General features: G+C 43.2%; 2 protein-coding genes across 2 annotated transcripts in view; both read left to right on the plus strand.

Moving 5' to 3' along the window:
- Positions 1–14,936, plus strand: part of ATXN1 (ataxin 1) — a 458,573-nt gene that overhangs the window by 231,222 nt on the left and 212,415 nt on the right. The window contains exon 5 of the mRNA NM_001436892.1: positions 6,034–6,094. The gene's annotated coding sequence lies outside the window, so the exon portion shown is untranslated. The remainder of the gene's footprint in view (positions 1–6,033; positions 6,095–14,936) is intronic.
- Positions 1–14,936, plus strand: part of LOC135970357 (uncharacterized) — a 429,298-nt gene that overhangs the window by 231,222 nt on the left and 183,140 nt on the right. The window contains exon 5 of the mRNA XM_065543049.1: positions 6,034–6,094. Coding sequence (XP_065399121.1) covers positions 6,034–6,094 — 61 coding nt within the window. The remainder of the gene's footprint in view (positions 1–6,033; positions 6,095–14,936) is intronic.

The raw sequence follows: 14,936 nt of genomic DNA on the forward strand, positions 1-14,936 counted from the left end.
TGAGCCTTATTTTCCTCATCTGTACAATGAGGCTAATAAAACCTATTTTACAGAGATTTTTTGTCAGGATTAGAGATAATAGATAAAAATGTGTTCATACAAATTAGCCACTTAGCAAATGGTTGTTGCAAATATTAAGGAATTTAATGCTTACTCAGGATGATACAATACAATGACAAGACAACATTTCCAAAAGTCAGTTAGTCTGAAAATATGATGATAACGTAACTGTGGAACATATAGTATCAGCACAGCTTTACTGGACAAGTCATTTTTACCAGAGACACACAATTAGATTTGGATGTTAGAATCTAAACCACATGGTTTTATGGCTAGATCTGGAATACAGGATATGTTATGGACTCTCCCATGTATACCTTCAAAGGATATGGAGCTACCTTTGGAAGCAATGTATGATTTAGTCTTTTTTTTTTTTTTTGAGATGGAGTCTCACTCTGTTACCCAGGTTGTAGTGCAGTAGTGCGATCTCAGCTCACTGCAACCTCCACCTCCCGGGTTCAAGAGATTCTCCTGCCTCAGCCTCCTGAGTAGCTGGGATTACAGGCATGCACCAGGACACCTGGCTAATTTTTGTATTTTTAGTAGAGACGGGGTTTTGCCATGTTGCCCAGGCTTGTCTTGAACTCCTGACATCAAGTGATCTTCCCGCCTCGGCCACTGAAAGTGCTGGGATTACAGGCATGAGCCACCACACCCATCAAGATTTAGTCTTGATGGTGTAAAAAAGCCATTATATAGCATACAACACAGCCTGACCATCTACTGCTCACTCATGGAAAAGCGGTGACTACAAGAGAGTTGGGCAAAGCAAAAACTCTGTCCCTATAAGAAGTTCATTGTTAGATCTAGAAACATCTCACCAGCTTCTGAATTGTACCAGGAAAAGAGATTTGTTAAAAGTAGCTCAGTTCATATTCCATGATCTTGTAAGTGCCTAGAGTGAATTGTCTAAGAAATGCTCTCTCTGACTCCATCCAGTGCTGACATTTAAGGTCTGTATTCTTTTTTCCTGACATTGATTCTATTTCACATGGTCAAAATGTAATAGACATGTTTTTTCTAAGAGCATGACCCCCACCACAAATTACCACTCCCCTTAAAAATTGCGTCAGCTGGACCAGGGTTGAAGCATTTAGGGAGCATTTGTTGTAAGGGACTGTCACCTACCATTGGTTATGCACCCTGGTTTCACAGATCAGACTCTGTGTTGCTCTACTTTGCATCTCCACCTTTGATCTCGCCAGGATTTTGCAGCCAGTATCTGTCTCCTGTGGCATTTCTTTGCTGCTGCTGTGTGTTCTTTCTCCCTCTGCTGCTCTCTGCCAGCCCTATCTGCTGCCTGATTCATGGAGCAGTGTTGGATACTCAGAAAAGGTTAACTGCATTCGTGTCTTCATGACTGGAGACATGATTTCCACACACTCTGCCCATTGCAGGGATACACTCACTTCCGCAGGCTCCCCTAAAGAGTGGGATTTTCCTGGAGTGTCACTAGTCGCTGGGGAGGTATGGCACCCTTAATTGAGGGCAAGGGTGTGTCATGTGACTTCAGCAAATCCTATCACATATATTTTTAGCAAACCAACCATTCTCTTTGAGAAGGAACTTGGGTTAGAAATATTAACACCAAATGAACATTTTAATTTTTGATACCTTCTAAAGAAATATGGTAAGTCCTGATTTTTTTTTTTTTTTTTTACGTTTTCACCTTCAAATAGTGATTTAATTTCTAGGATCCCTCAAGATCATACAGTTTTCAGTTAACTTTTTCTCTGTATCATTAAGTAACTCTACCATAATTGGGCCGAAAACAAGGACATTTGCTTGACTTCAGACTTAATGATTTAATACTTGATCTAGCCATCCCTATTCACCCTTTATCCCGAGTCTTTAAGGTTGAGTCCTTTTTCAATATGTTGGACACCCACTGAATATTCTTTTTTTTTTTTTTTTTTTTTGAGACGAAGTTTCACTCTTGTTGCCCAGGCTGGAGTGCAGTGGTGCACTCTCGACTCACTGCAGCTTCCACCTCCCGGGTTCAAGCGATTCTCCTGCCTCAGCCTCCCGAGTAGCTGGGATTACAGGCATCTGCCACCATGCCCAGCTAATTTTTGTATTTTTGGTAGGGACGGAGTTTCACCACGTTGGCCAGGATGGTCTTGAACTCCTGACCTCAGGTGATCCACCTGCCTTGACCTCCCAAAGTGTTGGGATTACAGGCGTGAGCCACCGCACCCGGCCACCTACTGAATATTCTAATGTGTGATTCTATTCCCTGTGGTATATGTGTTAGTTTGTGTTCTTCTACGCTACACCCACTCAAACCAAAACACTTTTTTGCTGTTAAGGCTTTTTATATTTATTCAGCCTGCCTTTCTCAATCTTGAAAAATGTAGAAGAAAAAAAACCACATGCTACCACAATATGTAGTCATTTCTTATAAACTTGGGACACTTTGGTAGACTCTGTAAATTCAACAAATAAATGTTTATTGGTTCAGTCCTTCAATGCAATACTCTTGCAGTCCTCAAAAATTATGATGTTGATGCATCTATTGATGTTAAAAGAGATTTTCAATATAATTAATAAGTAAAAAAAATCAGACAGCAAAGTACTATGAATACTATCATAGTATGTTATAAATAGATTGTATGTTTATATGTAGATTTATTTCTAGATGTATATGTACAATATACTCTGTATACTTGGGCATAGGAAAGAGTCTGGGGTCATATAACCAGAATGTTAATAGCGATTATTGGTGGGACTTCTGTGGATTTGTATTACTTGAGTTTTTCTGTTTATCTAATTATTATACAGTAAATAGTTTTATTTTGTTCTCATTTGTCTCATCCACTTTTTTTGACTGCATAGTCCTGTAATTTTTTTTTAATTTAAAAAATTTTTGCGAGTACATAGTAGGTGTGTATATGTATGGGGTACATGAGGTGTTTTGATACAGACATGTAAAATAAACACATCATGAAGAATAGAGTATCTGTCCCCCCAAGCATCTATCCATTAAATTGCAAACATTCCAGTTATACTCTTTATTTTAAAATGTACAGTTATTATTGACTACAGTCACCCTGTTGTGTTATCAAATAGTAGATCTTATTTATTCTAACTACTTTTTTTGTACCCATTAACCATCCCTACCTCCCCTCCAACACCCTGCTACCCTTCCCAGCCTTTGGTAGCCGTCCTTCTACTCTCTGTGTCCATGAGTTCAGTAGGTTTGATTTTTAGATCCCACAAATAAGTGAGAACATGCTAAGTTTGTCTTTCTGTACCTGGCTTTTTTCACTTCACATAATGATCTCGTTCCATCCATGTTGTTGCAAATGACTAGATCTCATTCTTTTTATGGCTGACTAATACTCCATTGTGTGTATATACCACACTTTCTTTATCCATTCATCTGTTGGTAGACACTTATATTGCTTCCACATCTAAGATGCTGTAAACAGTGCTGCAACAAACAGAGGAAGTGCAGACTTGTCCTCAATATACTCATTTCCTTTCTTTTGAGTATATACCCAGCAGTAGGATTTCTGGATCATATGGCTACTTGTCTCATCTACTTGTGAGGGGTGAGGAAAAGGGGAATACGGTGCAGGTACTCACATTCTGGTAATTCTTTTGTTGTTTTTTGTTTGTTTGTTTGTTTGTTTGTTTTGCTCTTGTTGCCCAGGCTGGAGTGCAATGGCATGATCTTGGCTCACTGCAACTTCCACCTCCCGAGTTCAAGCAATTTTCCTGCCTCAGCCTCCCAAGTAGCTGGGATTACAGGTGCATGCCACCATGCCCAGCTAATTTTGTATTTTTAGTAGAGACAGAGTTTTACCATAGTGGCCAGGTTGGTCTCAAACTTCTGACCTCAGGTAACCCACCCTACTCAGCCTCCCAAAGTGCTGGGATTACAGGAGTGAGCCACCGCGCCCAGTCACATTCTGGCGAATTATTAAGTCACCAAAGCGTCTCCTGTGTCTTTCCTCCATTGTTACAGATATATGAACGTGTTGTGCCAAATGGTGATAATGCCTTTTGGTTTTATTCAGTCTCTTCTGCGTACCAAATGCCACACTAAAAACTAGAAACATTCTATGAAGTCGGTATCGTTATTGCCATTATACAAATGAGGAAAGGGTTCAGAGAGTTTAAGTGACTGGAACCACACAGCTCCTCTGTGACTGAGCTGAGGCTCAGACTGAGGTCTGACTTTGAAATCTATCTTTGTGGTCTCAAGAATTCGTACCGTAGACATCTCGTCTGTTGTTAGGATGAAAAGGTCAATGCGTGTGAGTGGATCGTAAAGTGTTGCTTTAAAACAAAGAAGAGACTCAGAGATTTTGTCAGTATCTACCGTTTTTCAATGTTTGCATGGTTTTCTGGCAGTTTTTTCAATTGGAGCATAACCTTTGTCTTTGCAGCCCCACCTAGCCTAGGATAGTCCGACTGCATAGTCAGTGTCACGTTAAATACTTGTGGACTGCTCTGTGGGACTTGGAGGAGTGCCCTTTAGATTCTGAGAAACTGAGTCTGGGAATCTTCCTACAGGCTGGTGGGCCATCCCGAAGAAGCTCTATCCTGCCTTGGTGGCCACATGCAGTCCACGTCCTCTGAGGAAAAGGGCGGGAAGGCTGTGGCCTTCCACAGCTCGTAGAATGAATCCCAAAGATTCTGGAATCCTGTTCAACTTGCCCACAGAACGTCAGGAGCTGGAATAGCTTTGCCTCACAGCCTCTCTTAAGCCTGCAAAGGCGTCTTTAAAATAGTCTCTGGAAATTATTGTTGAGTTGGATCTTGAACTTAGTTCCTTGTGTGGTGTAGATTAAACAGTCTGTTGCCGTCGCTCCCTTATCTCCCTTTGTCTTTCAGGCTTCCTCTGTCCAACATTCACATCATCTCTGTTCTTTCCCACACTTTGTTTGACCCGTCAGTATCTCAGACACCGTGGCTTCCTCACGGGATTACTTAGTCAGCCTGATATGTGGCCTCCAGCGCCCCTCTGCCAAGTCCACATTCCCATATGAGCCTAATTACATACAAATCACTGCGGGGAGTGAAGCTGTGGGTATACCATTTTGGGAAAGAGCAAAGTGCAGGAATGGGGTACTTTGGTTATTTACTAAGACTTCTTCACAGCCTGAGCAATGTAGCAAGACTCTATCTCTGCAAATAAAGAAAAAACACAACATTTTAATCCAGGTGTGGTGGCACATGCCTGTAGTCCCAGCTACTTGGGGGCTAAGGCAGGATTTTGAGTCTAGGAGTTTGAGGCTGCAGTGAGCTATGATGGCACCCCCATCCACGGTCACTGAATTCCCCCATGAGAGGCACTTTGGAGGGAGGATCCCAGGGTCTGAGCTCAACTCTGCCACTCACAACCGTATGCACGTGGGCAAGTGGCTCAGTCCCCTGGGCCTCAGGGTTTCCAACTATAAAATGGGCATGGATCTATGACAAACCTGGGTGACAAAGCAAGACCCTATCCCAGAAAACGAAACAAGGCTGGGTACAGTGGCTCAAACCTGTAATCCCAACACTTTGGGAGGCCGAGGTGGAAGGAGCGCTTGAGGCCAGGAGATCAAGACCAGCCTGGGCAACATCTCTACAGAAACATTACTTAAAAAAAAGTACAAAAAAGGCTTCTTCCATAAGCATCATGGTGGGCATGGAGGACATGACATTTTAAAAAAACGCACCTAAAAAATTGATTTCTTGGGCACCACAATATGGACTCTTTGTCACAAGGACCATACATCTCATGATAAATGAATCATGCCTGTGATTGTTTTCTACGTATTGATTGTTCAAAGCTCTGCTTTTAAACTTCATATAGTCAGCCAAATAATCATGCATCTATTGTTCTTCAGACATTTATTGTGCACCTAATAAAGGCCAAAGTGCTAGGGGCTGAAATTTCTTATCACCTCTAGGCCTGCTCATTTGGACTGATTTAGAAAATGGAGTTATTAATTTTTTAAAAAATCTCTTTTTCTCTTCCAGTTTTCCAAAGAAATTAGACCATTTTCTTCGTGAAAAGAAATCGACCTGCTGTTTTCATAGGGTGAGTGATCCTTTGAATCTTTCCTGTATTTTTACCCACATCAAAATGTTATCCAATTACTATGATGTGCCAAGAAAAAGTGTGTGACAGCATGCATTCTCTAGTTTTCTCATGCTTGGAACCAAGGTATTTTTCCTGGTCATCGACTCTCCTCATCACTGGGTGCTTTGGAGAGGATGGTTTCCCTTGTAGATTTTTTCTGCCATTTCTTTTTGGTGTTCACATGCTTTGCCTCTTGTGAGGTCATCTTCATTGCTATTGCCTTGTCCAGCTCGCAGAGAGGAAGTTTCTTTCTCTCAGCAACTGGTGCACAGAAGTACAGCTGTGGGCAAGGGGGAACCATCCAATTTCTTCAAGTGACTGTGATGTCTCTTGAATTCCATGACCAAGAATAATAGGATGTGAGCCCCAGATGAGACCTGAGAGCTTGTCTGGCAAAGGCCCTATGTACAGATGAGGCAGCTGAGGCCCAAAGGCTTCACATCACCTTTGTGGGGCTTCATGGAGTGTAGCAGAGCTGGGATTATGACACAGGTGTGTTTGGCTCCTAGCTGCGTGATGTTTGCCCTGCACAAGACTGGTTTTGGAATCTGCAGATTCTTTTTGAGGCTGTAGAATTATAGGTAGTTCAACTTAAAGTGGTCTTGGTCATCTAACAATGATCACCCCTAAGGCAAGGGTCAAGACTGATGCTGATAGACTATTTGACTTTCTCATAATCATAGTTGGCTACTAAGTAAAGGGGTTGGCAGAGCGAGTGTACCCAGAACACTTCTGTTACGGACGTCATCTGAGAAAGCTTATTTTCCTTTGCGCCCTTTCCAAACCACTGCATCTGCAGTGCCACGTTGTCACATGCTGAGACTTGGTGGTACATCTGCTTTGCAGCTAGAAGTCACGGTACACCTGCAGGTGTGTGCAGTACAGCTGCCGACCCACACACTCGACTCGCGGTCGTCTGCACCTGCAGAAGAATGCCCATCAGGGTTCCTATATTGAAGTACAAATTTGACCTACAGTCATAGAGACTTTTGAGAAACATTTATTATTTTATTTTATTTTATTTGTTTGTTTATTTGAGACGGAGTCTCTCTCTGTCGCCCAGGCTGGAGTGCAGTGGTGTGATCTTGGTTTACTGCAAGCTCTGCCTCCTGGGTTCATGCCATTCTCCTGCCTCAGCCTCCTGAGTAGCTGGGACTACAGGCACCCGCCACCATGCCCGGCTAATTTTTTGTATTTTTAGTAGAGATGGGGTTTCACAGTGTTACCTAGGATGGTCTCAATCTCCTGACTTCGTGATCTGCCCACCTCGGCCTCCCAAAGTGCTGGGATTACAGGCGTGAGCCACCACGCCCGGCCCCATTTATTCATTTTTTTAAAGTTATGTTGGTTTTTACATAAGAGTGCAGTTGTGCGATAAGATGGAGAGAAGTTAAGAACAGGATTCTCAGTTAGAATCCCAGAAGGTAGACTTGATTGTGTATTTTTTTTTTTAAGACATCCTAGGTTAAATCTGGCTTCAAATTGTGTTCATTTAGGTTGGTGAACTAAGTGCGCTTATTTCCAAAACATTTCATCTCACCTAGGGAGTGGTCAAAGCGTGGCATTAAGAGCTTGTGTTTATTATTTTATCCAACTTGTCAACTTAATCACTTTGTCTTCTTTCCTAATTAAGAGTCATTATTGTGGAACTTGATCATCTCCTTATGTAGATACAGACATAATTGGTTTCTACCAACATATTAAATGGAATATAGAACATAGATTGCTGATTTGTGAGGGATCATCTGCTGAATTACCCTAATATTGATCTCTCCTGTCCGCAGAGCTGGGTCTACACGAGTTGGCATTCCTGTTTCCATTTTCCTGTCTTATCTGAGAAAAGCCCAAAAGGTTTATTCTCAGAGCTCACCACGATACAGTGTGGGTCACTGACACCTGTTGCTGTCTGGGGAATGTAAAGGTCTCTTTAGAGTCAAGAGATTAATTAGACTAAAAGAAGGGGGCAATTAAGGGCCTCGAGAAAGTGAAGAAATGTCCATTTCCATGCCTACATCATAGGATTCCTTGGGTAAAGAATAAACTGGTAGAGAAGGGTCTGAGGCACGAAATGGTGAAGGAATGAAAGAAGCTTGTGGCTACTTTGCTTTCCTTCTGGGGTCATGTTTGATGTCGACATTCAAGAGGGCATCAAATTATTATCCAAAAATTTTGGATAATAATTTGATTATCCAAAATTATCCAATATTTGATTATCCAAGCCGTTTGCTTTTACCAAATAAGAAAAAACTAAACACAGATAGAAGCCATGAGTATTTTTTTTTTCCTAAAAAGAAGCTCAGAAGCTGGCCCCCACATGCACATACACCTTGTAAAACATGAGTCCCTGGGTTCAGTTTCATAGTATGCAATGGGGCTGGGTCTTGGGAACAATGCTGCTGTTGTTTCTAAGCTCAAACAGCAGTCACCATCAATGGTATCTCTTTAAGGGAAATCCAGGGAAATGCTCTTGCCAGCACTGTGATTTTATTTGCTAGAGGCCAGGTGGCAATGACATGCATTGGTTCCATAGCAACATGACTGTGCTGCCAGAAAACATATAATGACTGTGACAGCCAGTGTATCCTGGGCAGGATGAGGGCAGCCCTGATACCCTCTTTTATTTCCCACCTTATCCACTCTTGCCTTTCCCCTCCTGGGGCCTGTGATATGCGGAGAATGTGGTTTTCGTAATTGTTACTATCTACTTCTGCTATTAACACTTGCCTCCTGTCCCGGTCCATCTTGGGACTTGATGAGAGAGAAGGCAATGCCTGTAGGACCGTTCTGCAGGCCTCTGAATGGGTCAGCAGGGTTGGCAGCACCTGCCTGCCTTAGCAATTGAAAGGAGGTGGAGAGTCTGTGCTTTTCATCCTCCCTGTGGCACAGCGGCTCTGTCAGAACGGCCTGGTGGGGAGGATACTTCCCGTGCATCATGGTCAGCTGCTCCTGGCTGAAATGTGTGGGTAGCGACATGGAGCAATGTAAAATCCAGGGAAACAGAGTGCTCATTTAATACACTGCAGATTGAGGAGACACCTACCAGTGGAGCCTGCCATGCCAGGCCCAGTAGGACTGCACAAAGAAAGGCAATACCCATTTCTCATCTTCTGGGAGCTTGGACCAGAGAGGCAGTTTCTAATTGCAGTTTCTCTACTGATGTGCGATTGGGGCTTTCACATTTCTGTAATGTTTTCTCATCTATACAATCCTTAATGAAAGCATTGTAAGGACTCTTAGTTTCAACAGATGCTTTTTTCCCTCTGAACTCCTGAAGCATTTTAAAAAATCTTTACCATCCATTTGACATTGCTCTTGTATTTCCTTTTTTGGTGTCTATTGCTTTGGGGGCCTGAGTGGCTTTCTAGGTAGAGGCTAAGCCCTTCAAGGATAGGAACCATGTATCTTCTTCTTCATCTTCTTAAAAAAAAATTCTCTAATGCTCACAACTGAGCTCTGCGGATAGTAACCATGACATTAATATTTGTTCATGACAACCTTGTATTCTCACTCTATCTCCCAAGGAAATTCTGAGGCAAGTGTGTAAATATATTGGAAATGTTGTTCAGTTCTTCAAAGAAAAGATAAACTCAAGAAATTATTTTCCTAATGTGGTTTTCTTTTTAATGTAGATATAAAGTCACAAGGTAAGAATATCTAAAATCTTCACATTTCCTCATCTTCCTCTTTGTGGCTACTGACCATAGCATATACCCCTGGGTTTTATACTGGCACCAAAATAATCCTTTTTCTCACCTCACTCCCAATATTCACTGTATTGAATTTGTCTTTGGGACGAGACTTCTCAGTCTAGCAATTTTTTTGAACTATTAAGTAAGAGATAGGAGGGATTTTTTCCATTAAGATGACAGATAGATTAGGTTTGATAGATAAGGATAGTGATTCCTAATTTGGTTTTGAGGTCCGTTTAGGGGAGGGAAGGCTTTCATCTTATGAAAACTTTTATCTTACAAGAGTTCTCTTCCCGTCCCAAGTTCCAAGCCCACTGAGAAATAGGACAAGAGTATTGAGGCAGACGGGGGCCAGAATGCTGCTGTGTGACTGAGGGCAATGTGCTAACTTGCCACCTGCCTGTTCCCCAGTCTAGCTTGGTCGCAGGCCACCTGCAGGAAAGTTTTGAGTCTACAGGCACCTGTCTGTGTGAAGAGGCCCAAATCCCTGCTAACCCTGCTCAAAATTTTATAGATTAACCCTATCCAAGGAGAGGGGCGTAGACCGTGTTGGCTTTAGCGCCAGCCGGGTTACTCATTCCACACCCTTGAGGAAGAAAAGGTTGGCGCAAGAGGTAAGAGGGTGTAAGGGAAATCCTCCCCCATAGAAAGCTGGGGCGGGGCGTGGTGTTTCCTTCCTGCTCTGACCGTATTTCTGTTCCCTGCACTCCATCAGGCCTACCCGCCCCCAGCTCACTCGAGCCTTCTTACCTGTTGTGTTTTCTTCATGGCGCTTGGGCTTCTGCATCCAACTGTGGGTTTATTGTTAGTCTCCTCTATTAGAATGTTAGCTCAGTGAAAGCAAAAGCCTTGTCAGTCTCATGGACTGCATGTATCTCAGTATTTAAAACTGTGTCAAGCACATAGGCGGCATTTGATCAACATTTGTTGAATGAATAAACGCATAGATGTTGTTTGATGCCTCTGCTCACACTCTTTAATTACCTGGAAATCCCTGGTGCCCTGTCTTGTCTGGCAAGCCTGTAGGAGCTAGTTCAGTGATCGTAGTCTCTTCTTGCTCTGTATGTGGCTCATCAGTTGGCAGTAGTTGGCATGTGTGCATGTGTGTGCTCTCATGTAGGTGAGCGTGCACATGTGCATCTTTGTGTGCATGTGTGTGCACCTACATACCTGTGTCCTTTTGTGCATATGTATTTGTATGTACTTGTGTTCTCTCTCTCTCAGGCTCTGTAATACTTCACTTATTTGTTTACATATCTATTACCCATACTAGATTGCAAATGCCTGAAGAACTGGGGAACCTGTTAATCCTTCTTGTTCCTCTAATATCTGCCATGTAGTAAGTGCTCAGTAGATGACAATATTAGCATTCTAAGCACTTACAACATGCCCAGTACTGCTTTATCTTAAAATTTAAAATAACTTTTATGTATCTTGCATATATTAACTTGTATAATTCTCACAACAACCTGACAAGATACATTTTAAACTCTCATTTTGTGGGTAAGGAAACTGGGAACATAAAGAGGTCACGTGGCTGGCCCACAGTCTCACAGCTAGCCTGACTCCATAGCTTTTATTCTGTGCTACTGTATTTGTGTGAATAAACAAATGACTGAATGAGAATTTTAGAAGCCCAGACCAAAATCATTAAGTAGACCTAAAGACATTAGGGTCAACACAAATAAGTAAAAATGATGAGCCATAGTTGACATAGAATCAAGGTCATGGCTAAAATAAAGTCACAGATGAATAGCTAATGCCCTCTTGTAGCCATTGCACTGAATTCCTGATTATCCATGCCTCCATAGTGGTATTGGTTAATGCAAATGGATAATTGTCATTACATATTGGGAATTATTTTCTAGTGGGAAAATATCAAGTCATCAGTTATGAGTTAAACAGCTACTGCTTGCAAGGCTCACAACTAAATTTTTGGGAAAATGGTGAGGGAGGAAGGAAAATGTGAGCTGGAGGGTGAAAAGGTAAGCCCTGAAAGTACAAGCCAGGGTCACTGTCTTCAAGAGGCTCCTGTCTCATTAAGTGGCAAGGAGTGAGTAAAGGTGACATTAAGGCAATTAAAAGATATTGAGGGCAGTAAATATAAAGCCTATCATGAGGCATTGTTAGACATGATTCATTACCAAACAGTAATAATACAGAAAATAAAAGCTATTATATTAGTCAGGATAGGATAAGCTTTTGTTGCAGAAACGATCAACCCTAAACTTTCAGTAGCTTAGCAAAATAAAAGTTTATTTCTCATTCATGCAGTGACCGCTGTGGATGCGGTATCTCTCCAGGACAACTGTCCTCCATGCATAACTCCATGATGCAGTCCGCTTTGATCTTTTTATCCAGCCATCTCGGGGCCTCTTTCATGATCACTGGAAGAGAGAAAAATTGGAAAATTGCACCAGCAATTAAATGCTTCAAAGCTTTGGCCTAGAAGGGACACTTGTCACCTGCTATGTCCTAAGCATGACTTTTAGCCTTTTATATAACTCACATCATCCCAGTCCTCTCACACAGCACACGGTAAATGCCTGATGAATGTGTAGGGTAAAAGAATGGATGAACATAAGAAAGCATTGTGACTCGCTCCTGGTAGTGCTGAAGCAGTAATATACCTGGCAGCCGCCAAAGCCCAGGCTTGGAACAGTCAGATCTGGCTCAAAAATATTTACTAAAATGGAAAGAGCATTAATAAAAATAACAACATAGTTAACATTAATTAGCTATGGTGATTGGACAATCATAAGGACACGGGCAAATTAAACTCAATGCAGCAGGTGGCTAAACTTATATTAAAGCCCTGGCCTGCCAGACATTGGCCTTGTCTTAGACACATCACTGTCTAACAGTCCACAGCTCAACTCACAGTTCACGAGTTATCTGGTCCCATCTTGTCTTTCTAACCTGGTTCCTCCTGAATGAAATGGAGATCATTATGCTTGCTAAAAATTAAGAAGCTTTATTAAGGCAAAGTTAACCTGTCCGGGATGCTCCCATGATTGCATCCCAGGTGTACGGACCACCTTATACCATCCTCCTCCTGTATCCACTTCTCTCATGCTTTCATCTTTCATCTGGGGTCCTGGTGAACAGACCACAGTTCAGCTCCAGATCAATGAAGAGGGACTTCCAGACAGGGGCCACACATATGCTGAGCAAAACACAGCGACCAAACATGTAAAGTAAGTGGGAAGCTCCGTGTGGGACTCAATGTGGAGAATGGAAAACTCAGAGAGAGAAAGAGGGAGACTGCCTTGGACAGGGAGATAGGGGTCACACCACATGTGTCAGACCAAAGAATGAGGACCCCTCAACCACATTCGCTGCGTGTGTATTATATGGTGAAGAGAAACCTGCCTGCCAGGAGGATCGAGTCCCAGCCACTGACAGATTCCCAGGACATGGTGCTTGTTGTTGGTGTGTGGTTTGCGGGTGGTGGTGGTGGGAGGGAGGAGTGGTCACTGTGTAAATGGGCAGTGCTGTGGGGAGGGGTCCTGAACTGGGGGTTGGCAGTCACTGGAGACTTTTTAACAAGTTGGGGATGTGACCAACCATGTTTTAGTGAGATGAGCTTTACAGCTGTATCCATAGCCTGTGAGATGGTGGAGAAAACAGAGACTGGGGTCCCAGAGGGAAGGCAGTTGCAGTTGTAAGGAGATAAGGTTTTGAGAACTACCATGGGCATGTTATAAAGGGACAGATGTGGGGAACACTACAAAGAAAGAGTTGAGCAAACTGAGCAACTGTTTGGATATAAGAAACAAGGAGGCCGGGTGTGGTGGCTCACGCCTGTAATCCCAGCACTTTGGGAGGCCAAGGCAGGCGGATCACAAGGTCAGGAGATCGAGACCACGGTGAAACCCCGTCTCTACTAAAAATACAAAAAATTAGCCGGGCACGGTGGCAGGCGCCTGTAGTCCCAGCTACTCAGGAAGCTGAGGCAGGAGAATGGCATGAACCTGGGAGGCGGAGCTTGCAGTGAGCCGAGATCGCGCCACTGCACTCCAGCCTGGGCGACAGAGCAAGACTCCATCTCAAAAAAAAAAAAAAGAAACAAGGAAAGGAATGGAGTCAGAGATAACCCAATTTTTGAGCCCAGGTAGCTACTGAAAGTGTCCTGTGTTATACTTTGTGGATATTGTTGTTGTTACTATTATTATTATTATTTTGAGACAGTGCCTCACTCTGTCGCCAGGTTGGAGTGCAGTGCCGTGACCTTGGCTCACTGCAACCTCTGCCTCCCGAGTTCAAGCGATTCTCCTGCCGCAGCCTCCCAAGCAGCTGGGATTACAGGCTCCCACCACCACACCTGGGTAATATTTTGTATTTTTAGTAGAGATGGAGTTTCACCATGTTGGCCAGGCTGGTCTCAATCTCTTGACCTCATGATCTTCCCGCCTTGGCCTCCCAAAGTGCTGTGGATATTATTTTAATCACAGTGTCATCCCGTGAGATAGACAGCCTGTGGCAGAACCCAGGGATCGCCTGGGACCCAGATCTGCCCACTGTGAGTATCTGAGTTGCCGGAACCCCACGTCCCTTCCTTCCAGTCCTCCCTCCCCAAGGTTTAGGATCAAATCTTAAATCAGCAGCAGAACTGCCAGGCTGAAATTTCATCTCCGTCCTGGCCCTCTAGTGGAGATAAAATGGTTTAAATGTGGGCAAGAAAGTAAAACGGAGTATGTGGTTGCCGAGTCTAGCTGTTGATAAGAGAGGGCTCACCATCCACCCATGAGAACCGTCTCTCTCCTGCTGGTGGGCCTCGCTGTCAGACGCAGCCTTCCCATGGCTCTGGGACATGAGGGGTAATGTCTTGCCGGTTGGTAAAATTCTTACAAGCTGACAGTCTTTTTTTTTTTTTTTTTTTTTAAGCTCCACAAGGCCACTGCAGGTTGCGTTCTTGGTCTTTGTGATCCAACAAGAGGGAGTCAGTTTTGATTTGCGAGAAAGGAGGAAGAAGGCTGTTTGATGGGCGAGAGGAGGAATGTATTGCATTCCCATTTTGCTTTCTGGGGCTGGCTTGTCATGTCACTTTTCATAGCTGCCAGGCTCTAGTGGTAGAAGAGAGTCTAATGAGAGAAGCCACGGCCGTGTGC

This window comes from Macaca fascicularis, chromosome 4 (assembly GCF_037993035.2).
Source record: "Macaca fascicularis isolate 582-1 chromosome 4, T2T-MFA8v1.1".
In the NCBI taxonomy this organism is placed as follows: domain Eukaryota; kingdom Metazoa; phylum Chordata; class Mammalia; order Primates; family Cercopithecidae; genus Macaca; species Macaca fascicularis.